This window comes from Symphalangus syndactylus, chromosome 13 (genome assembly GCF_028878055.3).
Source record: "Symphalangus syndactylus isolate Jambi chromosome 13, NHGRI_mSymSyn1-v2.1_pri, whole genome shotgun sequence".
Taxonomy (NCBI): Eukaryota; Metazoa; Chordata; class Mammalia; order Primates; family Hylobatidae; genus Symphalangus; species Symphalangus syndactylus.
The window spans coordinates 113270142-113297519 of NC_072435.2; the positions used below are offsets into that span (position 1 = coordinate 113270142).

General features: G+C 45.5%; 1 protein-coding gene across 2 annotated transcripts in view; it reads right to left on the reverse strand.

Moving 5' to 3' along the window:
* KSR2 (kinase suppressor of ras 2) overlaps positions 1 to 27378 on the reverse strand; it is a 526538-nt gene that overhangs the window by 126742 nt on the left and 372418 nt on the right. For both annotated transcript variants that reach the window (XM_055235579.2, XM_055235580.2), the window contains exon 6: positions 1943 to 2012. In XM_055235579.2, the coding sequence (XP_055091554.1) occupies positions 1943 to 2012 (70 nt within the window). The remainder of the gene's footprint in view (positions 1 to 1942; positions 2013 to 27378) is intronic.

Genomic DNA, 27378 nt, shown 5'->3' on the forward strand with positions numbered 1-27378 from the left:
CAGAATTTGGCAGCTCTGGGGAATGGCGGCGAAGGAGCGTGTATTTCACTCATCAGCCAGCCACACAGGAGTGGCGGGCAGGCTTCATAAGCAGTGGGTGACAGTTTTTTCTCCTTTCCAGACCTCTCTTGTGCTTGGGATCAGCTCTGCCTCTTCCCCAGCTCTGGCTGAAGTGACTCTGATGGCAGCAGATGGGATTTTAATTTCATTTCTTCACCAAGGCTGGGGTGAGTCCAGTTCTCTCTACCTCCTGGCATTAAGCCCAGGGAGAAACACAGGGAGAGACTGAGGAGTAGCAGGTCATCCCAAGTCTCAGCAACTCTGGGAAGACATTCCTAAAATTAATAGGTTGTCTCCCTCCTCTGGGCATCAGCTTTTGAATCTCGCCGACTACCAGAGAGCCTGGGGGCTGGGCGATCTAGGGGGTGGGGCTGAGCCAGGGGCATGGCCAATCCAGGAGCCGAGCTGAGCCAGAGGCGTGGCTGACCCAGGGGTGTGGCCGAGCCAAGGGCGTGGCTGAGGCAGTGGCATAGCCAATCCAAGAATGGGGATGAGCCAGGGGCAGGGCCAGTCCAGGGGACACGGTCGATCAAGGGGCGTGGCCAATCCCGGGTGGAGCAGAGCCAGAGAGCGGTGAGGAGGAAAATACAAAAAAAGGCCCCTGTCTTTGATGCCTTTCTCTCTGCAGCTCAAGGCGTGACCATTGACGTGTCTATCACACACTTCTCACTGCTTCCTCCAACGTTTTCTCATGTAAGTCTTAACAACTATCCTGTCAACATACTTCTTTCAAAAACTGTTGACGAGATGCCATTCCATGAGTCGCCATTGTGAGAATGCTCATCTCCGCCATGCCCCCAGCTATGGTGATGCATCTGCCCCTGATATCACCCCACCTTGTCACCCTGATCTCTCCATACTGTCGTGGTCTGTTAACTATCTGACCCTCCCCTAGACCACAAGCTCCCCAGGGGAACAGGCCTTATGTCTTGGTCAGAGCTGCAACCGTGGCATAGAAACTCTGTAAATGTAAGTGGAAAGAATCGATGAATGAGGGAACAGTTCCCCCAGCGAGTTTACAGAGGCCCTGGTGCTAGGAAAACTCAGCAGGGTGTCAAAAGAACACGAAGTACTGAAGCTAATTAGCTTTTCGACCTATCGGTTAATCTTCCAGGGCCTCAGTTTGCCTATCTGTCCAGTGGCCATGAGCACACTTGCCCCGCTCACCCTGCTAAGTTTGTGAGGAGACTGGAACTGCCAAGACAAAATGGGGAAAGCTAAATTCGGGGAGTTAAAGGACTTCTTATAAGGGATGCCTGGTATATGCAAACCCCCCTCCCCAAAAGGGCAGGTATAGCCCTGGAGAGGTTGTCGCATGCACCCAGCAGGGCTAGAGTTCTGGACTGACCTCCACCACACCAGAGAATGAGCACCTGCAATCTTGTGTATTCTGGGTGAGGAGACCAAAAATTAGGACATAAAGCATTAATCTTAAGAATGATACTGTTTATTAGGTGTTTGTTATGTGCCAGGTCCTTTGCTAAGCACTTTACATATATATTATCTCATTTAATCTGCACAGTCACCCTATAGGTAGGCAGAATTATCTAAGGAAAAAATTGAGCCTCAGAAAGGTTAAGTAACTTCCTCAAGGTTGCAAAGCTTTACTAGCTGGGATTGGAACACAGGTCAGTCTGACTCCAAAGCCCTGGCTTTTAACTGCTATGTGCTAATTTTACAAGGGTCAGATTAGTAAGAAGCAGATGTCTCAGTCCCCTGGTTGCCACTTTAAAGTTTAGCCTGGCAGAAGAGAAAGGGACATGGTGATGTAGGTGCTGGAGCTCAATAGCCCAGCCTTCTCTCACCCCAGGGCAGCGGCCAGAGCCCCCATCCCTCACAGGGCTGGGAAGTAGGCACCAGTGCACACAGGAATCCAGCCTACCTGTGCTTGATGGAGTTGCCAAGATCTCTGCGAGGGATCTGCGGGGACCAGCGTGGCACTGACAGTGTGTCTACAGAGAGAAGAGAACAGCCTGTTACACAGAGGGTCAGAGACTGGGGTGGGCTCTGGCAAGCCTTGGAAGGAAAAGGGGGGCTCGTCACTCTCAGGAAGGACACCAGTTGCCATCACTTGCTAAACCAAAGCCAAGTGGAACACTGGTTTAGCTTGTCACCTCAACTGACGTAAGGTCCCCTGGGCAGGGCTGCCAGGGGATGCCTTAAATGAAGCCAGCTGTGGAATGAATAAAAGTGAGCATCACTTCCATTTACGGAGTGCTTGGTGTGTGCCAAGCATGTGCTAAGTGATTCACATGCCTTAGCTTGCTACATTCTCAAAACAACCCCAAGAATAGGGGTTGCTGGCGTCCTCACCTTACAGAAGAAAAAACTGAGGCTTGGAGAGGGGAAGTCACTTGCTCTAGGTCATATACCTTAGAGGCTGCACAGCAGCTGTGATTTCAGGTTTGAGGAACCTGAAATGAACATGTGCCCTTGCATGAAAGTTAGAGTGCAGTGGATTCCCAGTGCCAGCCATGCAAGTGATGCTTTTCTCATTTCTGCCATGCCTCTGTACAACTGCCAAGTTATTTATTTAACATTTTAGGCTGACTCCAATTTTTTTTGTCTAAGTACACTCATTTTAAAAGCAAACCCTATGTGGAAAGCCATATCAATTTCTGTATATTATAGATAATTATTTTAATAATGTCCAACCATGTACCACCTAAAGTTATGCCAGAGTAAGTAGGTGGATGGATGAGTGGATAGATGGGCAGGATGGATAGGATGGATGGATAGGCAGGTGGGTGAGTAGATGGATGGATAGGTGGGTGGGTAAGTGGATGGATGCATGGATAGATGGATAGACAGGTGGGTAGATGGAGAGGTGGGTAGGTGGGTGGATTAAAGGATGGATAGGTGGGTGGGTAAGTGGGTGGATGGATGAATAGATGGATAGATGGGTGGGTGGATGGATAGATGGATGGATGGATGGGTGGGCGAGTGGATGGATGGATGGATAAGTGGGTGGGTAAGTAGGTGGATGGATGAATAGATGGATAGATGGGTGGGTGGATGGATAGATAGATGGATGGGCGGGTGAGTGAGTGGATGGATGGGTGGATGGATGGACATATGGGTGAATGGAAAGATGGGAAGGTGAGTGGATAGACAGGTGGGTGGGTGGATGCATGATGAATGGGAATGAGGAAGAAACAAAAAAATGACTTCAGATGAGATGCCTGTCCCCATCTGGTCTTTTCTTTCATCCCTTAGGCTAAATCTCAGCAAACTGTACTATCACTCCATTGCAGACTGAGTTCTGGTTCTCCCGCAGACCCTGTGCACCAGGTCCCACCTCCACCCTACTGCCCATTGCCCACACCATCCTCCTGGCAGAGCTTGCAGGGCTTCACAGAGAGCTGTGAAACAATGGCAACAAGGAACTAGTCCTGCCTGTGGAGTCTCCACCGGACAGAGAGAGAAAAAGCAAGTGCTTGACCCCCTACATGCCAGTTCTCATTTCTCAGGCCAGATGGATGGAGCCAGCTCCCTGTTTTTGGAGCTGCAAATGCATGCTTCATTTTTCACAGCAATTGTTATGGAGTGGCTCTCTCTTCGGGGAGCCGGGCATGTCAGAACCCATCACAGAGCATTTAACCCCCAACCTACTCGCTCCTCTATTCTGTCTAATGACACCATTGGCAGCCGTCTGAAAGCTGTTTCCAGAAATCCCAATTCTGCCCTTGTAAAGCTGGGATCCTTTATGAGACAGCTAATGATTTTCCAAGCCCCAAAGGGCAGAGAAAACCTAAGAGGGAGACAGCATGATTTATCAATCAGAATTATAGCCTGTGGGATTCCTTTAGTTTAACTAAAAACTAAATGTCATCAACCTCAAGCACGTTTTACTACTTGCTTCCATTTCTGAGGGAAATAGAAAAGACAAGAGAAAAAGAAATTTTTTAAGAGAGCATTCTTTCCATTCCTATCTCTTTTGGGGACTGAAGTGAGATGTGGGAGGAGGGATTCCACCCATTAACTCCTTAAGGTGCTTTCTCCAGTGCGAGGGGTGGATGGGAATGGGAGGACGGCGCTGGAGAGGAAGGGTTAGCGTCCTCACAAGGGAATCTACAAAACTAGGAGTGCTAAATGGGTTTCATTTCAGGGGCCACTAGTAGTGGCTGCCCAAAGAAGTGTGTTAAAATGGATTCTGAGGCTCAACAGGAAAGGGCACTGAAACCGATTAGCAATGTCTGCCACGGGTGAAGAATAAGATTGTACCAAAAGGTCCACATATATTTTCCACCTCTGCAAGAGCAGGAACCACATCTCATCTTTCCATCACCACCTCAAAGAGTAGTGCCTGAAACAAAGTACTTAATACATGTTTGCTGAATCCAAGATTATTATAATAGAAACACCGAGTTTATTGATTACTCAATAGGTGCTGGGCATCATGCTATGCATTTTATACCTGGAAGCTATTCCTCTGTGTGGTCAGGCTATCATTATTTCCATTGTGCAAAGGAAAACAAAAGGAGCTCAGAGAAGTGCAGTGACTTGCTAAAGGCCACACAGCCAGGCACCTGCAGATTCTCAATGAATAACTCTGCAATTGTTTGAAAGTCTTCCAGGAGCCCCTGCACCCCTGTTCTCAACCAGAGGAGTGCTTTTCCCCCAAGGGGATATCTGGCAATGTCTGGGGACATTTTTGGTTGCCACACTGTGTGTGTCTGTCTGTGTGTGTGTGTGTGTATATGTGTGTGTTACCAGCATCTGGTGGGGAGAGAGCAGGGATACTGTGTAACATCTTATAATGCACAGGGCAGACTCCCATAATAAAGAATTAAACAGCCCAAAATGTCAATAGCACCAAGGTAGAGAATTCCTGATCTAGATGTTTCTCTGCTTCTCTAGCCAACTCCCTCCCTTACTACCACCCCTCCACCAAAAATCCCCCAGATGGTGCTTCTGAGGCTTAACTCAGCAGAGAACAAATCCTCTTTTATTGTAAGCACATCTCACTATCAGGTTCATAGCCTAGTTATTCAGTTATTCTCAATTATAGCTCCTTTTCAAAAAATAGATGTAATTAAGTTTAGTAGTTTGGTCTCATTTCCCAATATCTGGTTGAAGGGGTGAATTCTGTCAATTACATTAAGCAGCTGCAGCATCATTAGTCTCAAGCAATAATAACCTCCACACGGCTTCCTACGTGGGCGTGAAGATTTGAACTTTGAGATCCTCTCTTTGCTTTCTTCGTTTGGATTTCATTAAACTTGCCAATGCAAGCCTTAAAGCAATGGAAAACTGTTGAAAGGGAAGGGGAAAAAATATATGAAAATCCAGGCCTTATCATAACAGAGAAGGCAAACAACATTTACAGCAATTAAACCGATACAGAAACTTCTGCTTAACAATCAAAGCACCTATTAAGATGTCTCCATAGCTGAACAAAAGCTTCTTTTCTACTCTAATTTTCTGATAACAAGTCATGCAGACACAGAGGCAGAATTTTGTGCATCCCTGGTGCCTACGGTCTCAGGAGTAGAATAACAGACATTTTTCCGTAGACATTTTCATTTCTAGTGCACAGAAAGAGAGAGAAGTGAAAGGAGGGAGGATTCTTCTCCCCTTGCACAGGTCTAGCTGTTGATGTCTTCTGAGAAATGCATCCGCCCAGAAAGGGCTTTGCACAGAAGAGGGAAAAGCCAGGAGCCCTGGTCTTTGGAATCACCTTAGCAGTCAGAGGGACAAACAGAAGGCCCAACAGAAGGAACCAACATTAACAAAGCATCCACACTACACACAACTTCTTGATGAAAAATCAGGCTCCGACCTGGTGAATTTGAAAGCTCCCTGATGGATGAGCTAGGCACGGGAAAAATACATGAGGATATACACAGAGACACAGGTAAAAATGGGTGATGATGAAGGAAAGGAAGAGGAGGAGAAGAAAGAAGAAAATAAGAAATAAGAAAAATATGGCCGGGTGCGGTGACTCACACCTGTAATCACAATACTTTGGGAGGCCAAGACGGGTGGATCACCCGAAGTCAGGAGTTCGAGACCAGCTTGGCCAACATGGTGAAACCCTGTCTCTACCAAAAATGCAAAAAATTATTTTTGTATATGGCGGGCACCTGTAATCCCAGCTACTCAGGACGCTGAGGCAGGAGAATCACTTGAACCTGGGAGGCGGAGGTTGCAGTGAGCCAAGGTCGTGCCAATGCACTCCAGCCTGGGCAACAAGAGCCAAACTCCGGAAAAAAAAAAAAAAGAAGAAAGAAAGAAAAGAAAAAAGCAAGCAAGAAAGAAAAATAATAGTAGATCTGCTGTCTGTTGTGTTACCGTGTGCCAAGCACTACTGTCGAACAGACCTTTGGCATATATTAGCCCATTAATACAAACACTACAGAGTATACATACACGTGGCGCATCAGCCATGATCATTAGTGCCATTTCAGCAAGGAAATTAAAAAGTTATCCCGACTGCCCAAGGTAAATGCAAGTAAATGCCAGAACAGGGATTTTTAATTGAGCTGTGGCTCAATTAATGGAAGTAAATTTCATCTCCCTTTCACAGATGGGAATATTGAGGCTTAGAAGCAATATGCAATTGTCTGGAGCTGATAAGTGACTGAGTTGGGATTTAAACTGCAGACAGAAATAAACTGGATGCTTTTAGTCCAGACTTCCCTCCAACACCCTGCTCAACCCATCCTATACTGCCAAGGCCTCCTACCTACCTCTGTCTGGGAAGGACCAAGGAGGCCTGGGAAGTGATGTAATAGCATAATGCTCCTCTCCCACCCGAAAGATGCCCATGTCCTAATCCCTGGAACCTGGGAGTATGTTATCTCATCCAGCGAAAAGAGATGCTGAAGACATGATCAAGTTAAGGATCTTGAGATGGAGAAGTTACCCTGGATTATGCGGGTGAGCCCAATGTCACCATAGGGCCCTTATAAGATGGAGGGAGGAGGGTGAGAGTCAGAGGTCAGAGAAGTGGACGTGACAATGAAAGCCGAGGTCAGAGGGATGCAACTGCTGGTTTTGAAGGAGGAGGGGGGACAGCAGCCAAGGCACATAGCTAGAAAAGGCGAGAAAGGATTCTCCCCTAGAGCTTCCAGAAGGAACCAGCTCTGCCGACACCCTGATCTTAATCCCACTGGCATCCATTTCGGACTTCTGACCTCCAGAACTGTAAGATAATAAATCTGTGTTGTTTTCAGCTGCTGAGTTGGTGGCCGTTTGTCACAGCAGCCATGGGAAACTGACACAGCACCTATCTTGTTCCAGGCATGGTTTCAAGGGGATATGGTGAACAAGATAACCATGTTTTCCAAGTTTAGAGTCTACAGGGGGAAATCAGAAAGTAAATGAGCCAAGAAATAAGAGTCCATGAGGAAAATGAAACAGTACCGACGCTGGGGTTGTTTTAAGGCAATGGGAGCCCCCATGTGCCTTAGAATGGAAGAAGCAGGACACTGTGCTGGGCAGTATGGATTTATGAGCTCCCTCTGGCGGTCGAGGGGAAAATAGCCTGCCAGGCCGTAACTGGAAAAAACAGGGAGGGCCTCCTCACCTCCCTGTCCCCGCATCAATGCTCCATCACCCCAACGCCTACCCAGGTCCAACGCTACAGCCCTAACCCTGACAAGACCATTCCTTCCCAAGGTCATTCTCCCAGCCCAGGCCTTTCCCACTGGAGCTGTCATGATCCCACCCACAGCCTATCATAAAAAATGCACATCCGATCACTCCTCAACGTCCCTGGGAAAAGCAAAGGGGGTGTACTCATTGGCCCCACAGCCTGTATTATTTTTCAGAAGCTAACAGAGTATTTTTACTCCCTTGGCCGTAAAGAAGAGCTTTGTTCCAAACCTACCAACTTGTAGCACTAGAATATCTGCTGTGGCATAGACTGATCTTAGAAGACGGTTCCTGAAGAAATTTTCATGGGATTTGCATTCCCAAACCCAAGCAGGGGAGGATAAAAAGGTAGCCACGGGAAGAAGGCAAAGACAATTTTAAAAAATTATTCTTTGCAATTTATCTGCTATGGGGACAAACGATACTAGGCTGGGAGCTTTGGGGGTTTGGGCCTGGGTCTCATCTGTCACTGTATCCCCAAGTGTCAAGCTCAGGATCTGCTCAAAGAATATTAAATGCGTGTTTAATGGACAAATGAATGAATGAACAAATGAATGGACTGATAGTCAAGTCCTGGCTGAACCTGGTGTTTTTCTGGTTAATGAGAAACTTACATGGCCCTGGGAGATCTTAGAGATAACTTTATCAGACTCAGAGCAAATCTGAACTTATTTCTCCTCAAAATACTCTGCGCGGTAGGGAAGAAAGTACACATTATAACGATTTCACAGACGGCAAATTGAGGTAGATGTGGGATGTGACCTGCTGTGTGTCTTTGGGCAAGTGACAACCCCATGAGCTTCAGTGTTATCAGGCAAAAACCGTGAATAAATATCAGTGCCCACTGTACCTCATTGTGTTGTTTGAAGACTAAGTGGGATAATGCACACAGAGTATTCTGAGCATGAGAGCAATGCTCAGACATATTTATTGTATGTATCTTGCAGCTATGTCTTCATTTAATCCACACAATCTTATGAGTTTGTATCCCCAGTTTACAGATAACGAAAGTAAGGATAACTAAATTGTTCAAAGTCATATAGCTAAAGTTCACCAAATATCGTGAACTCTAGAGTTGAACCCAGTTTCCTATAAAATTAAAGCCTTCTATCCAGCTCCATACCATGTCCCCTTCTGAGATAAATGTAAAAATTATCTTAAAAGCCATGCCAGTCTAGAGTTGAAAAGGACCACAAGAAATAGTTTACTGCAGTCTTTGAATCTCTAAACCCTGTTGGATAAATAAGGAGCTACTCTACCCTAAATGTTTCCATGGAGATAAAGACCTCTGAGCACATAATATTATTAAAAATAATAGCTAACTTTTATCAAGTACTTACTACACAGTGGGACCTAGATTATGTGATTTAGATGTATTATTTCACTTAGTCTCCATAATTCCCTTTTAGGTGCTAAAGCTCAGGTTTGAACCCAAGAGCTCATCCTCAGAAATACCACAAAGGAACTGGAAGTTCCAAACTGCCCTTAAGCTTCCAGCCCAGGGACATGACAGAGTGAGTGAGAACTCAGCAGAGGTGTTGCATTCAAATCAACTAGCAAATTCATTGAGCCTAAAGGTAACTGAAACTAATAAAACTTAGATCATTAAACTTTTCTTTGGAGTCACAGGCCAGTCACCAGCTAAAATCCCACTGATTTATCCAAGGCGCCAACCAATCCTAGACTAAAGCTGCTTATGATATTATTCACATAGCAGAGGATAACTCTATTTGCTTTAATATCCAACTCAAATACATCAGATCTGAAAGTATTTTAATTATGTGCAGTTTCTAAAGGTTACAGCTCCATGTTGCTTCAGGGCCAAGCGTTTCTTCATGGAGTTGGACAAAATTTTCTCCCTGAAATAATGACAACTCACCTCCCAAGATTCAAACATCATCATCTGGGGCCCTTGATGGCTATGGAGGCTTCCATGGAACCCCTTCGCACTGGTGAGTGCATAGACCAGGGTGGGCTTTGGTTTCATGTCATCGGGGAAGAAATAAGGCAGAAGGGACTGACAGTGATAAGAGATGCTAGGGGTGAGCAAGGATTCTTGATGGAAGGGATCATATACAGGGATTTCAGAGAAGTTTCCTGGGGCCCCCATGACACTGAGACAAAACAATGGGCAATGGCTAAGCTATTGAGACTATGGCCTCAGTTCCTGTCCATTGCAGGAATGCAAGTATTAGGGTCAACACAATCCATGCATGTGTGGAGTTTAAGTTAGAGACAAGACCTTGAGTGTGGACCTCCTCTGGAGACAGAGTAGCATACTTTATTTCTGAACAGGAAGGGCCTCAAGGGCAATCAGCTTGCCCAGTGGAGTGTGGGAGAGAGAGCATGGGACTTTGACGTGAGCACACCCGTGACAAACACCAGCTCTGCCACTTACGAGCTATGGGATCTTGGTACTTTTACTTTTCTGGGGCTCGATTTCTCCTATAAAAAAGAGGTCATTGTATCTCCCTCATAAGATTGGTAGGAGGATTAAGTGGGGTGATATAATTGGAACAGTGCTCTGCCGAGTGCCTGATGTAGTATTGTTATTATTGTTTTTGTCATTGTCATCATCACTCTGCCTCTTGAATTTAACATATCAGTTAAAACATACAAAGCTCTGTATGGACTATGACTTAGAGCCAGAGTTGGCAAACTTGACCCTCAGGCCAAATTCAACTCATTGTCTAATAAAGTTTGATTGGCACACAGCCACACCCACTCATTGACTTTACTGTCTATGACAACAGGAGTAGTTGTAACAGAGACAGAATGGTCCACCAAACAAAAAATAATTATTACCTGTCCCTTTAAAGAAAAAGTGTGCCAAGTCCTGATTTAGAGCTGTGAAATTCATTTTCTTGGCTAATCAGCAGAAAGATTTTTTCCATGGAGCCAGAAGACCAGGGTTCAAGATCCCCTTCTGCCACTTACATGGTAGGAATCCTTGTCTCCAAGCCAAAATATATATAACCACTTGGTGTCACCCCACTGCCCACTTAATCCTAGCATGCTGTGAGGTGAGTTGTTTTGATCCCCGTTTTGCAGAAGAGAAGAGCTAGACAAGGAGGACTTGCAAGCAGCCCAGTCAAGATGATAGCCCAAGACTGTGTTCTTTCAACCCCTCACTGTCTCTTGGTAGAATAATCCGTGAGGGGGCAATGTCTCTACATGCAACTTCTGAAATCTGGGTCAACTCATGTGGGCAGAGGAAAAGAAAAATTAACTCTCTCCTCTCACTGCTTCTGTCTGGATTAAAGAATTTGATTTTCTAGTTGTCACTCTATCAAAGCAGAGAGAAGACCTGGAGGAGTCTTCCTCCAGGGGAAGGAACATGCTGATCCCAGGTAGAAGAGGAAGAAATGCCCCATGCATCTGATAAAGCAGCATGACATAGCTGAGACCTGGGGGAGTCTTCTCTCTAAGTTACAATTGGAGGCAGTGGTGGTGGTCACAGATGAGATAGAAATAGAAGATGCCCTGCTAGGAGTGTCTCCAGGTAGCAGCTGATATTGGTAGGACCAGTGAGTGGTGAGGGCACTGCACCAATGGCAGCAAAGCAGATGAAGGGCTGGTATGTGGGGGCTAGAGGTAGGACATTGGAGAGGATGTGAGGGATGACATCACAGGAAAGGTGTCATCACCACTCTCCTCCATCACCCATTCGACCTGGTCCCAGCCCTACTTAAAAAAAAAAAATGATGCAGTGGCTCACGTCTATAATCCCAGCATTTTGGGAGCCAGAGGTGGGCGGATTGCTTGAGGTCAGGAGTTCAAGACCAGCCTCACCAACATGGCGAAACTCCATCTCTACTAAAAAAGAATACAAAAGTTAGCCGGGCGTGGTGGCTCATGCCTGTAATCCCAGCTACTTGGGAGGCTGAGGCATGAGAATCGCTGGAACTCAGGAGGTGGAGGTTGCAGTGAGCTGAGATTGTGCCACTGGACTCCAGCCTGGGCAACAGAGTGAAATTCTGTCTCAAAAAAAAAAAAAAGGGTTATACTAAACTAGAAACACCTTCAGGATCTAGTGAGGATATATGAATGTATTTATTCTAATATTCACATATTCACCCTCAGAATCACTTTCCCCCTAAGTTTTTTTTTTTTTTTTTAGATGGAGTCTCACTCTTTCACCCAGGCTGGAGTGCAATGGAGCAATCTCCACTCACTGCAACCTCCACCTCCCAGGTTCAAGTGATTCTCCTGCCTCAGCCTCCTTAGTAGCTGGGATTACAGGTGCCCACCACCACGTCCGGCTTTTTAGTAGAGACAAGGTTTCACCATGTTGGCCAGACTGGTCTCTAACTCCTGACCTCAGGTGATCCTCCCGCCTCGGCCTCCCACAGTGCTGGGATCACAGGTGTGAGCCACCGTGCCCGGCCCACTTCCCCTTTTTGAAAAGACTACCACCACCTCCTGTCTGAGTCCTGGCAGGTAACCGTCAAGCTGGGATCCCCTTAATTTGCACTAAATCAAATGTGTGGACAGTGATAACATCCCTCCCTCTCCCAATGAGAAATGCAAATCCTAGAGTCATCACCTGTGATTTATTTCAGCCTTTCTCAGATGGCCTCAATTAAGTTTCATTGCCGGTAAAGAAAGAAAAGATGGCTGAGGCATTTAATTACAGTTTCATAATGTGCTCACTGCTGAATTTATTAAAGTGCATCAGGGATTTTTAACCTTGTAACCAAACAATGGGAGACCTGGGTGCCACAGGAGTAATTATCTTCCTTGTGGGGATGATGGATGGAGAACCCAAGATGTTAACAGTAGGTTGGGTAGGCATGCAAGGGGCGTGGGGATACTGGTGGCCAATCAGGGGGTGGAGCACAAGACATCATCCTATGGATCAGAGAGGGGAGTGTCATTAATTATCAATCTTCATTTGAATCTAAAGATGAGACATGTTTGAAAACTTATCTTTCTTCCCTCTCCTGGCCCCACCCCCCAACCTTCCCTTCGAATTTCCCCTTGATATAATTTTACCGCTATGGTCTGGAAAGAGGAGGGGAACATGGTCTGGAAAGAGGAGAGCAGCCCTGATAATGTGTGGAGGCAGCTTGGAGACCTGGAGAAGCATGGGGCCTGGCTAGCCATGCAGAGCCATCTCAACCCACACAGATACAGGACTGTCTCCTTGACCCAAACGAAAATGCTAATTGAAAGAAACTGGCTTCCCCTGCCTGGCTCAGGCTTAAATGAGGACAAAACAAGAGTTGACAGAGGCCCCGCACTGCCATCACTGCAAATGTCCCTGTGAAGGGAGAAAAACAGCCAGCCCTGTGCTCCATCGATTTCCATTGTAAATAGCCTCACGTTGAAATAAACCAAAAGAAACAGCAGTAGCTTGACAGGTGCGGGGTTGGGGGAGACGGGAGACATGCAGACCACAGCCTGGAATCTGCAAGTTGGGCTTGACATTTGGACCCAGAAACTGGTCAAGACTTGTTTGTGGATTGCATGTTCCCAAATCCAGGCAACTGGGGGGACGCAAACCCCCTCTTTTGCCTGAGTTGGAATGGGCAAAATGGAATTAATTTACAGATGCAGGCCTGAGTCAGAATTCTAGCTCTGTGCTTGTGTGTCCTATCATCTGATTCTTTCCCTCTGTGCATCTCCTCCTCTGTAAAATGGGGGCAATGAAATCCATCTTGCAGGGTTTACCTGAGGATCAGACACTGGGAAATGAAGCAGGTACCCGGCAATGGTAGGTGTGCATTAAGAGGCAGATGGCCCCTAGAGCAATTCAGCTGCTTGTTTTTAGCTTTTCTTAGCTGTCTTTCTTCCTGGCTGGAGAAGACAAAATAAGGGAAGAGACTCTTTTGGGAAGGAAGCCATGACTGTAGAGAGAAGCTGCAGTGAGTTATGCAGAGGACAGAACTGTCTAGGTCCTTCTGACCATTTATTCCCCTTCTATCATCCTGTTCTCAGAGCGTGTCCACAGCCCTTGCCTGCCTGGGTGTGATGGATGGGTCTTAAGTTCCTCACACACTACATCATCAATTACTTACATATTTATCGCCTTGAACTGAGTTTACGGATCTTAAATCAGAGCCATTCGGAGTTGTCTGAGCTAAAATTCTCCCCTGATGGAAATATGATGTTTCTCATTATGTAGCCACCCTCTAGTTAATGTTCAGTGGAAGTTAATTGTCTGGAGAACAAAGGGCTGCTGAGACGTTCCCCCTCCAGAACCATTCTGTGGAATTTACTGCCTGGATGGACTGCTCGGGGACAGACCAGACAAGCTTGTTGCCAAAGACCCCAGCCAGGCTTTCAGAAACCCAAGACACCAGGCATCGTGGGGCTCTGAACTTCAGGCAATAGATTGCCTCTCTCTCAGTTTCCTGAGACTTAAAGTGCCATCCGAAGAGATGTCACGCTGTCTGTAGTTTGCAGACATGGTGGGGACAGCCTCGTGATAAATAATATACAAGTTCAAGACTGGGTGTCCATATTCCAAAGCCAATCTTTCTGAAGCACCCCCAAGTGAGGCCAGGAAGCCTGCTGAGGTGACAGGGTTGTGACAGGTGCTGATTGCATCCCTGAAAGTGAGACCTCTGGAGCAGGATACCTCTGCTGCAACAGGGCTACGGTTTATCAGTGAGAGGTGTTATCAGTAGAGGGAGGATACGGAGAGTCCCCATACCCCCAAAAACTTGGAGATAAGGAAGGAATTCCCCCCCAACAAGAGTTAAACCAGCCCAACCCCTAACACATAAACAAAGTTAACCTAGAGCAACAGTTCTCAATCGTGAGCACTGTTGACCCCTAGGGGACATTTGGCAATGCGTGCAGACATTTTTGGTTGTTACAACTTGAGGGGGAGGAGTGGTACTGGTATCTACTGGGTAGAGACCAGGGATGCTACAAACAAACAGAACAGCTTCCTCCAACAAAACATTGTCCAGCTCCAAATGTCAATAGTGCCTAACTGGAAATCCCTGCCCGGAAAGACAGGAAGGGACCTAGATCTCCATAGCCTGACACAATCCATTAAATGCATGGACAGTTCTAAAAACAGGCTCAGTCACCGTCAAAGGAGAGGCAGAGCCTGACCCTCCCAGCCCATCCAGGGGACAGTGCTCTTTGGCTCTGGACACATGCACAAGCTCATGAGCCCATTCCTCTTTCTTCAAAACACCTACCTAGACATCACCTCGCAGCCCAACACAGTGACAGGGCCTTCTCGCTATCGGGTCTCCTACAAAGAAGTTTATTTATTTACTTACTTATTTTACATATTCTCCTGGGTATAAACAAATTTACACTAATTAATTCACACCAGTGCCACAGAGCCCTAAACATTGCCAGATCAAATTCTAATGTGACCGTTTAAAAGCAGACAGTGCTCCACTGGGTTAATACATCATAATCAACTGACAGATAATACTTTGAAGACCACCTGATTAAAATCTCCTAGTAAGCCTGTCCCTCTTATCAATTACTTTTGAAGAAAGTAGCAGCAGCCTGATTTTCCACTGGGAAACTACCGTTCCAATGTCCCACAGCAGGCTGAGTCCCTTCCAGTCTCAGAAGAGGGAGTTTGACCAAGGCTTGGTAAGGCCACAGCATTCTGACCACGGTGATTGGTTCAGGCAAAGACATAGGAACGAAGGGCTAACACATCATTTGAGCCCCTGGAGCTTCTCCAGTTACCCACCCACCCTTCCTTCCTGCCTTCCTGCCTTCCTTCTTTTTCCCTTCCCTCCCCTCCCCTCCACTCCTCTCCCCTCCCTTCTGTTCTCATGCTGCCAATAAAGACATATCTGAAACTGGGTAATTTATACAGAAAAAGAGGTTTGATGGACTCACAGTTCCACATGGCTGGGGAGGCCTCACAATCATGGCAGAAGGCAAAAGGCATGTCTTACATGGCAGCAGGCAAGACAGAATGTGTGTAGGGGAACTCCTCGTTATAAAACCATCGGATCCCATGATTCTTATTCACTATCACAAGAACAGCAAGGGAATGATCTGCCCCCATGATTCAATCACCTCTCCCTGGGTCCCTCCCATGACACATGGGAATTATGGAAGCTACAATTCAAGATGAGATTTGGGTGGGGACACAGCCAAACCATATCACCAGGCATCTCACTCTGACAACCAATGGGTAGTGTCTGCCACCTCCCACCTGCCATAACGCACCAACGAACACCTACCCAGACATCGCCTCGTAGTGAAACAGTGTCAGGACCTTTTCACTACTGGGTCTCCTACAAATGAGTCATTTATTTATTTATTTACTTATTTTACACATTCTCCTGGGTATAAACAAATTTACATTAATTAACATCAGCGCAACAGAACCCAAAACATTGGTAGGTCAAATTCCAATGTGGCAATTTAAAAATAGACAATGCTCCACTGGGTTTATGAATCATGATTAACTAAGAAACAATACTTTAAAGACCACATCATTAAAATCTCCTAGTAGGCATGTCCCTCTAATCAGTTACTGCTAAAATAAGGGTCATAACAGGAGGAAGAGCAAGCACCATGCTCACTATTGCTTTGATAAAGCCCTGCATTACTGGACTGCTTTGACAAAGCACTGTGGTTCGCAGATAAACACTTCATATCTTCCCTTCAAGTTACTGAATCTTTCTTTTTCTGGAATGGTGATTTTAGCCTCTTCCATATACTGTTTTTGGGCTTAGATTTTTTTCTCCATGGCCAGTACTGCCTCCTTTTTCTTTCCTACGTATCTCCCGTACAAGGGCATGGAAAACATCATCAATGTAGTAGTGGTATGCAGCAGATGTCTCAAACAAGAGACAGCTGAATTCTTGGGTCAAAGCCAATCCTTCTTCCTTGGTGACCTGAGGAGTTTATTTATAGAGTGGCTAATGACTTTAGTCACTGTGGTAGACTGAATAATGCCCCAGCCCCGCCAAAGATTGCAGATGCTAATCGCTGGAATCAGTGACTGTTATTAGGTTCATGTGAAAGTAATGGCAAAAATCGCAATTACTTTCACACCAACATAATACTTTATATGGCAAAAGGGACTTTGAAGATGTGATTAAATAAAAGATCTTGTGATGGGGAATCCTCCTGGATTATCCAGGTAAGCCTGAGATACAATTATAAGGATCCTTATAAAAAAGAGGCAAGAGGATCAAAGGAAGAAGACGGTGATGTGGCCACAACAGGGAGGAAGGGAGAAAATGTGAGGCAAAACCATGAGCCAAGGAAGGAGCGCCGCCTCTGGAAGATGGGAAAGATGTAGAGGCTCATTCTTCCGGAGTGCCTCTGCAAAGAAGCTGCTGCCCTGCCAATATCCTGATTTCAGTCCCCGCAAGACTTGTTTTGGAATTACGACCTCCGGAATGATTAAAAAATATGTTTGTGTTGTTTTCAGCCACTGATTTTATGACAATTTGTTGCAGCAGCAATGGGAAACCAATGTAGCCATGTACTAAATATTCACCAGTTACTTTTGCATCAAGCTAATATTACTTTTGCACCAACCTAATACTTCCCAACTCTTTCAAATAACATGCATAAATGGACATTTATTTATCAAGCTCCTATTCCACACCTGGTGTTCTATGTCCAGGATCCTCACAGCAACCTGAGGGTTCAGGACTATCTCCCATTGCACAGGAGAGAAAACCAACCGCAGATCAGAGAAGTTCAGGAACTTTCTCAACACAAGGAGGAGTGGGGAACTTCTCTTTTTTTATTTCAATATATTTTGGGGGACAGGTGGTTTTTGGTTACATGGATAAGTTCTTTAATGGTGATTTCTAGATTTTGGTGCACCCATCACCCAAGCAGTGGACATTGCACCCCATCTGTAGTCTTTTATGCCTCAGCCCCCTCCCATTCCCTCTGGGTCCCCAAAGACCATTATATCATTCTTATGCCTTTGCATCCCCATAGCTTAGATCCCACTTATAAGTGGGAAGATACAATATCTGGTTTTCCATTCCTGAGTTACTTCACTCAGTATAATGGTCTCCACCTCCATCCAGGTTGCTGCAAATGCTATTATTTCATTACTTTTTATGGCTGAGTAGTATTCCATGGTGTATACATATATACCACATTTTCTTTATCCACTCGTTGATTGATGGGCATTTGGCTTGGTTTTGTATTTTTGCAATTGAGAATTGTGCTGCTATAAACATGCATGTTCAAATGTCTTTTTCGTATAATGCCTTCTCTAGTAGGATTGCTGGATCAAATGGTGGTTCTACTTTTAGTTCTTCAAGGAATCTCCATACTGTTTTCCACAGTGGTTGTACTAGTTTACATTCCCACCAGCAGTATAAAAATGTTCCCTTTTCACCACATCCATGCCAACATCTATTATTTTTTGATTTTTTGATAATGGCCATTCTTGCAGGAGTAAGGTGGTATTGCACTGTGGTTTTGATTTGCATTTCCCTGATCATTAGTGATGGTGAGCATTTTATCATATGTTTGCTGGCCATCTGTATATCTTATTTTGAGAACAGTATATTCATGTCCTTTGCAGAGGAGTAAGGAATTTCTTGCTACTTTCTTTTCAGGAATTTCCCACAGGAAAAAAAAAAAAAAAAGTCTGTTTATCCTGTATGTGACCTAGCAGCCTGAAGTGATGGGTCTGCCCTGGTAATATCTGTGAATAAGATTCAATATTCCATGAAAATCAAAACAAATGAAGTCCTCCCCCGACCTTTCCTGGAAATAAACAATTTAATCTACTAGGTCCACAAGGGAAGGCGCCACCAGAAAAAACCAAAGGCGTGCTCTCACCTGTAACAGTCATTTGCCAGTGTTTTAATTTACCTAGAAAATGATTTGGCCTCTCAGACTGATAAGAGGCACTGATGTTGAGTGTTAGCTATTTGTATAATGGTAAAAACTGCAATAACTTGTGTGCCAACTTAATAATTTGACACTATTTCAAATGGGATGGAAACACGATAGGGATTGAGAAGCTGGACTCCAAAGTCAGTTGCATCTCAGCCATTTGATGAAACCCCCACCTGCAACTGCCTCTCTTGGCCTTTTTTAATGACTCCAGGTCACTGGTTCCCAAACTTCATGCATCAGAGTCCTGGGGGAAGGGTAGGTTGTTAAAACATCGATTGCTGGATTCCTCCCCCAGAGTTGCTGATTCAGTGAGACAAAGAATCTGCATTTCTAACAAGTTCTAGAAGATGAATGATACTAATGGCACTCCTCTTGGGACTGAACGTGGAGATCCACTGACCTAAATCAAGAATTTCCCAACCTCAGCAGTGTTGACATTTGGGGCTACTCCATTCCCTCTGGTGGGGGCTGTCCTGTGCATTGTAAGACAGTCAGCAGCATCCCTGGCCTCTTACCTACTAGAGGCCAGAAGCACTGTCCTCCCTAAGCTGTGACCAAGAAAAATATCTCTAAACATTTCCAAATGTCTCTGGGGGTGGAGAGGCAACATTTCCCCAGACTGAAAACCACTGCCCTAGATCAAACATATCAAGAATTCACAAGAAGGAGGGAGATCATTGAAGAAGACTCCACCATCTTAAAGCCCTTGACTGTATCGCCAACTATTTATTAAGCAGGTGGGCTGAACAGTGGCCATGGTGGGGGAGACAATGGAAGGAGATGGGGAACAAGGAAATATCACAAAAGATCCCACCTAATATTGTTCAGACCTGGAGCAAGCCTGGGTACTACAATGCCTAAGCCTGTCACTCCTGTAGCCCTCCCAGGTCGGTCAAGCTGCCACAGGTTTTACCAGACAAATGGCTCATTGTCTTCTTTGAGTGACCTGCAAGTTCTCAGAGCAGCCACCACTCCCAGCTGTAGTGACTCAGCCTTGTACCTAAGGACAAAATGGCCAATCCTGGCTAATCACTGAGAAATGGGTCTGAGCCCAAAAAGGAACTCAGGGCCAATGCTCAAAGATGGTCTGATTGCAACTATCCAGGAGGAAAACAAATTCACAAAGCAGTCCCAGGTTGCCAGTTCTCAAAGTCAGCAAACCAAATCCTAACGTGCAATCTTCCCAGGTTTTTCAAAAGCCATGGGATTGATAGTCAGTGGGGAAAGGAAGAGGTGTCGAATCTGGGCCTGATGGATGGGTGCAGACGCAATCAGACGTGTTTTCAGAGCCACTGTGCTCTGACACCTGCCCCCATTCTCCACGGAGTTTGGCTCTGAATGTGTCCCTGGACCACGCCCTCCGTCTCCTTTACCTGGCGTTCCTATTCTTGTAGAAAGGAACACAGCCTAATGATGGATTTGTTCAATGTGATCATTCTCGCTTATGTACAGAACAAAGGCAGGATTGATGAACTCCTAAAGAAGCACATTCACAGGCCTGATCTATGCCTCTTACCTTGGAGCAGGCAGCAAGTACAGCCTCCAAGGGAATGTCAACATCTTTGCACTTTATCAATAGGACCATGATTCTCTAAAGGCTGAAAGGTGTTTTCATGGGTGAATGCTTAGAGCCAGCTCAGTGTTTTCCAAACCCCACTCAAAGCTTCCAGATGACTCTTTGTGCATCTGTTAGCTTCTTTCATCCCTAGATATCACTCTAGGGAGAGGGCAGGCAAAAGATGTTCTCTGTACTTGCAAGGAAGAAATGGTAAAGGCATGGGGGTCGAGCGGGGGCTGGGGACTCCTATGTTCTGGAAAGAGCGAGGTTACTGTCCTGAAGTTACATCTCAGCTTTGCCCCTGGATGAGTCTTTTGCCCCCTCTAAGACTGTTTACTTACTTAACTGCAGTATGAGAATTTAAGCAGCAACCCTGCCTGGTGGCTGTAGGATTACATAAGCATGTGGAGTCTAGTTGCTGGGGTTGGCATCCTAGTTCTGTTACTTGTCAGCTATAAAACTTTGGGCAAGTTCTTAAGTTCCTCATAGGATCAACCAAGTGCTTAGAACAGTGCCTAGCACTTAGTAGGTGCTTAGCTAATATTTCTCTCTCTCTGCTCATTTCTACTCAGCCTCCAAGTGCATCTGACAAGACATAAATTGTCTGTGCTTACTTGTTTAGAATCAAAGATCCCTGTTGGGGGGGGGTACCTAATTACTAGATTAAATAGTGTCCCTCCCCGAAATTTACATTCACCTGGAACCTCCAAATGTGACTTTATTTGGAAATAGGGTCTTTGCAGATGTAATCAAGTTAAGATGATACCATCCTGGGTTCATGTGGGCCCTAATCCAAGACTTCTCAGCACAGGGGAAAATGGACACAGAGACCCGCACAGAGGGAAGAGGATGCAGCAACACAGACAGGGAGAACACTACGAGACCACGGAGGCAGAGACTGGAGTGATGCATCTACAAGCCAGCGAACGCCAAGGATGCTGGCCACCACCAGAAGCTGGAAGAGGCGAGGGAGGACCCTCCCCTAGAGCCTTTGGAGAGAGCATGGCCCCGCCCACATCTTGCTTTTGGACTTCTAGCCTCCAGGACTGTGAAAGAATAAATGTTGTCCTAAGCCACCCAGTTTGCAGTACTTTTGGCATCAGTCCTAGGAGACCAATACACCTAATACCAAAGGCAGCCTGTTTGTCCAACTTTCTGCCTCCAGACAAGAGCCTGCCAACCTTCCAATCTCTCCAGAATTCCCACCTGACTTCCATCATCTGGCTGGGAAGGATCTAGAGCTAGGCCCAGCAAACATTTTCAGTACAGTACCAGATAGTAACTATTTTAGACTTTGCGGCCTAGACAGTCTCCATCCCAAATATTCAACTATGCTGTGATCACATGAAAGCAGCCATAGGCGGTATGCAAATAAATGAGCATGGCTGTTTTCCAGTAAAACTGCATTTACGGACACTAAAATTTAATTTCATGTAATGTTCACGTGTCACTAGATATTCTTTTGATTTTTTTTCCACTTACTTAAAAATGTAAAAACCTGCTCTTAACTTGTGGTCTGTATAAAAACAGGGAGTGGGCCAGGTTTTTTGTTTTTTTTTTTCAATTGAAGCAAAATTCACATAAAATGAAATTAACCATTTAAAAGTGTATGATTCAGTTGCCTTTAATACATTCACAGTGGTGCACAAACATCACCTCTATATAGTTCCAAACTATTTCATCAGCCCTTAAGGAGACCCTGTACCCACTAAGTGATCACTCCTCATTCCTCCCACCCCAGCTTCTCCCAGTCCCTGGAATTACCAATCTGCCTCCTGTCTACATGGATTTTACTATTCAGGATATTTCATTTAATTGGAATCATATAATATGAGGCATTTTGCATCTGACTTCTTTTACTAAGGATAGTATTTTTGAGGTTTATCGATGTTGTAACATGTATCAGTACTTGATTCCTTTTTATGGCTCAATAATATTTCATTGTGTGATACACATACCCACACAGCACCATTTGTTTATCCATTCATCTGTTGATGAACATTTGTGTTGTTTCTACCTTTTTGCTATTATAAATATGCTCCTATGAATATTTGCATATAGGTATTTGTTTGAAAGCCTATTTCCCCAGAATTATGGCATTCTGGAGACTAGAAATGATTTGATGAAGCTTGCAGACTTCCCTTATTTGGAATCCCACTGGGCCTGAGCTCTTTTTCATTGCCAAAGCCCTGTTGCTAAAACTATATAGAAGTACCCTCCCTCTAGGCCCAGGAATTGTCTTGGAAAAGGTGGGTGTTGAGATTGTAAGGGCTGGTTTCAAGGGATAGAATTAGTTCAGTCTGCAAATCAAGGATAGGCACACAGATGCCTAAACAGCTGGCAAATTGAGGAACTTTGCTTCCTTGGACATTATGTGGCCTCTTTTCCATTCATCTCAATCATGGAAAAAGTCCTACTTTCCATAGAATTGAAAGAAAATTACCAAGAGGATATCAAGATACCTGGTGACAGAGCCTTCTGGGTATAGTTGTTCCAAGTTATGAGATTTATGCAAATAGAAATATGATAAGAAATTTTTCAGCCACCTTAGCACAAATTACTACAGTGACTTCAAAAAGCATTGTAGCACAACAAAAATCTCTAACTTCTTTACACAACAAAAGTCTCCAACCTCCTTAGCTTAAGTGATTTTAGCAAATGTTTTATATAGGTAATTGCTATAAGTCTAACTGAAACCAAGATTACAGTAGCTCTATGCACAGAATTTATAGATAAGTCAACTTTGTAACCTTGTTTTTGGCTTTGATTTTTGTCTCTTACATTGCCGAAAAGGTTTTCAGAGTTGATGAGTGCTTGCCCACCGCCCTTCCTGTCTGGCCTGGAATGTTTAAATCGGCTGTCAGTCTTTTGGCTCTAAATCCGTTGGTCATAGGGGACCCACCAAGGGCCAGGAAGGATTCAGGGCAGGCAGCCACACCACCCCAGCAATGATATGGGATGAAATAGAAGTTTAGCCATCAATGCTGCCTCTGGCAAAACTTGGCCAAAAGGGGCAAAATGAGAAATAAAAACAAAATTCTAACCCTCTCCAAAACCAACTGAACAGACTCCCTCTTGACCAAGGGGACCCCCAAAAAACCTTGAAAACTGAGTTCTCAGCCAGGACAGGATGGGAGGTCAGACACACCTCATTAAAACTCTTGCCTTGCTAACTGTCTTAGGCTTTCTTCCCTAAGGGCTAAACAGAAACCAGACCTTTCAACAGACTCCACTGCTGATATCAACCATCTGGCTGCTACCACCTCCTTTTGCAATTTCAACAAAGCAACCAACCAACATTTCTTCCTGAAAAGAGATCACCAACCATGGAGTGGTTCTGCCTGGTTTATGGAGAATGCACATTGGGGTTTCCATGTCTTCTGCTTCACTTACTGACATCAGAGGGCCAAAAACTCTACCTTCAGATCAAACATTGCCATTTTTTTGACATGGGACCCTTGAAGGGGCATGCGGCTCAACTGCACATGTGCACAGTTCTCCTTTCATAAACATTCATGACTCCTCCTAAGCTTATTGAATAGGTATATTCGGCCACCCCACTCAGCATAAATTCCTGTTCCCTTTACTTCTCCCTCAAAGTGTCTGTTTCCAGCTTCTGACTGGAGGCTACGCTTCCCAGCATGTCAGAATGGCCACCCTGCCAGCTGCAAAGCTTTGTGAAAAATAAAACTCTCCTTTCCAAACCAAAAAGAAAAAGAAAAGACAAACTGTTTTCAATTATTTTGGGTACATAAGAATTGAATTAGGAGTGAAATCGCTGTGTTGTATGGTAATTCAAAGTTTAACTTTTTGAGAAATCACCAAACTGTTTTCCACACAGTTTGCTACTCCTTGCCCTAAAGCAAGGGTAAGAAATCTCAATGCCTAAGAGTTAGAAAAATGAAACAGACAAGTTAGACAATAAAAAGCCAAGTTTTTTCATGATAAAGGGGGATCCTCTCCATCTACCCACAGTTTTCCTAATTTTTATAGAAGCAGAGATGCAGGTAATTGTTAATGAATATGTTAATTCAACTATATATAATCTTTTTATATAATATATAAAAATTGCAGTGTGCATGTCATGCTAGGTTGGTATCTGGCATTCTGCCTCATTACTGGAGATGCTACAGGAAGACAGGAAGAGTGGGACTGCAGCAAGTTGGGGACCATGCACCCGTCTGATGGGGGTGGCCCACTGCTCAGTTCCAGTTCATTGTGGCCAAGCAAGAATGAGGGTCCAGGGTCACTGCATTTTCTCATTCTTTTTCCAAGAGAAGCCAGAAATTCAGGTTTTTATATAAAATTTCTCAATTTTTAAATATTAGCAACTAATTCAGGGGAAAAAATGAATTACCCGAGCCAAGCAAAAAAATATTTGCAGTCTATATCCAAGGATTCTAATCTCTTGTGCTTTCTTGTAATTGTGTTTGTGGCTTTTTCTAAAGAAGAGATGGAATGAATTCACTGGGCTCTCAGGGGATTTTGGTCTCTGTGAGGAATGGGGTGTTCTAAGGTTCTCCCAAGTATCTGTGGACGGACAGATATGGGCATCCTGAGTTTAAATGAGTGTGGCTGTGACCAGCTCATTGGCGTGGGTTTTAAGGACACTATCTCCAACCCAGGAAGACTCTTATGTTCATTAAGCCTCCTCCAATGTTGCTGCAAAGACCACGAATGTCTGACCTCAACAGGAGGGAGGATACACTGAGCTAAATTAATTTTTTTCATTTCATAATTTTTATTTTATTTTTTAAGTTCCAGGCTACATGTGCAGGATGTGCAGGCTTGTTACATAGGTAAACGTGTGCCACGTGGTTTGCTACACCTATCAAGCCATCACCTAGGTATTAAGCCCAGCATGCATTACCTATTTTTCCTAATGCTCTCTCTGCTTCCCCACCCTCCCCTGACAGGCCCCAGTATGTGTTGTTCCCCTTCCTGTGTCCATGACCCAGCAATCCCATTACTTGGTATATACCCAAAGGAATAGAAATCATTCTATTAGAAAGATACATGCACGTGTATGTTCACTGCAGCACTATTCATAACAGCAAAGACATGGAATAAACCCAAATGCCCATCAATGATAGACTGGATAAAGAAAATGTGGTATATATACACCATGGAATACCATGCAGCCATAAAAAGGAACGAGATCATGACCTTTGCAGGGACATGGATAAAGCTGGAAACCATTATCCTCAGCAAACTAACGCAGGAAGAGAAAACCAAACACTGCGTGTTCTCACTTATAAGTGGGAGCTGAACAAAGGGCTTATTTTATGCCTCAGTTAGATTCCAGAAACGAGAAAAAGAAACCAAAGAAGAAACAATGGGCCCAAAGAGAGGAAGATTCACCCATAAAAGGAAGAAGGGCTCTTCTTAAGTGTTACATCCCAGGGTGGTGACCATGGCTGATGGGAGATGCTGTGATTAGATAATGCATGCAGAGTGCTTAGGACAGGCTTACCTGGCATGCAGGAATTGATAGGTGAAAGTTAGATGTTAAAAAGTTTAAATACAGCATTAAGGCCCTGGTATTCAAGCAGATATAGACAGTTTCCTTAGTGATTGACTCCTAATGACTTTCAAATTGCTTATCTTTCCTCCCTCCCTTCCTCCCTCTCCCCTCCTCCTCCCCTTCCCTTTCTTCTTCCTTCCTTCCCTAGTTTCTTCCTTCCTCCTTCCCTTCCTTCCTCTCTCCCTCCCCTCCTTCCTCTCTCCCTCCCCTCCTTCCTCTCTCCCTCCCCTCCTTCCTCCCTCCCTCCTCCCTCCCCTCCTTCCTTCCTCCCTCCCTACCTCCTTTCCTTTCTTCCTTCCCTTCTGCCTCCCTTCCCTTCTTCCTTCCTTCCTCCTTCCTTCCTTCCTCCCTCCCTTCCTTCCCTCCTCCCTCCCTTTCTACCCTACTTCTTTCCTTTCTTCCTTCCCTCCTCCCTCTCTTCCTTCCTCCCTCTCTGCCTCCCTTCCTCCCTCCCTGCCTGCCTCCCTTCCTTTCTTCCTCCCCTTCTTCCTCCCTTCCCTTCTTCCTTCCTTCTTTCCTTACTCTCTCCTTCCCTTACCTTCCTCCTTCCCTCCCTTCATCCCTTCTTTCCTCCCTCCCTTCCTCCCTTCCTTTCTCCTCTCTCTCCCTCTCTCCCTGTTTTCCTCAATGAAGAAAGTGATGACGGCTGTGAAGATACAGTCACAAATAAACACAGGACTGGGAAGAAGGGGAAAAAGAGTCCCTGGCTTAGGAGAAAAGAGACCACTGAAAGATTCTCTCTGCCCATGCAGACTCCTGTTGCCATCGCAGACTTCTGACCTCCCTGGAGTCCCTGGGGAGTTCCGTAGGTGATGGGACCACGTGTAGCCGATCTTGTCCCTGTGGGGCACCTGCAGTGTGATTTGTCCACTGGCTCATTGAGTTCAATGACGATGAGCTCTTCAAGGGCAAGGGACGTGTCTGGTTCATCTCAGCCTCTCCTGGGCCTGGCCCAGGGCCTGTCTGGCTCAGAGCAGTCACTAACGAAGACCTAGTTGCATTAAACTAAGGTAGGGCAAGGCTAGTTTACATACAGAGGAAATTCCCCTAATATGAATTAAGGATAAGAACTTAGATGCATTCACTGTGCTAAGGGCTGTGAGGCCTCCTCTAGTCTTCTCCGTGACTGTGGGGAAAGAGACATAGCTATTCCCCATCTTGCAAATAAAGAAATGAGCCCAGAGAGATGCCCAGCTGGTAGGAGGCAAAGCCAGAACTGAACCCAAACTGGGCAGTCTCCGAACTGCTGAGTCTGCACTGCCCTCCATCCCATCAGCCAGCGCTGGAGCTGGGAACCCTGGACTCTGCATGCCTCCCTGGGCCCCCTTTCTCCACCAGTGGGAGAATCTCCAAGAGGGAATCAGAAAAAGCTCAGCACTATCTGAGCTCATGCTCCACCACCCTGCCTGCATCCACAGACCTCCCAGAGAGGAGAAGAGAGGAGAGGAGAGGAGGGGAGGGGAGGGGAGGGGAGGGGAGGGGAGGGGAGGGGAGGGGAAGGGAGAGGAGAGGAGGGGAGGGGAGGGGGAAGCACAGAGCAGCAGGAAGCAGCCTTGATGAGCAGGGGTGACAGTGCCAGGCGTTTTGCTGACAGGAGATTAACCGGGGGGTTCTACAGATCTGAGGCCGACAGACAGGTGTGACAGGAGGGCACAGGGTTTCTGACACCACTGGTGCCCTTTTGGAGAGAGCAGGGCAGAGTCGGGGTACAGAAGAGGCTTGGTTGTCCCCAGTGCCACTGAAGCGTGAGCAGCGGCTCCTTGCTGCTCAGGCACCTGCCGGTCCTCAGCACTGCAGCCCGGCCAACGGGAACGGAGCC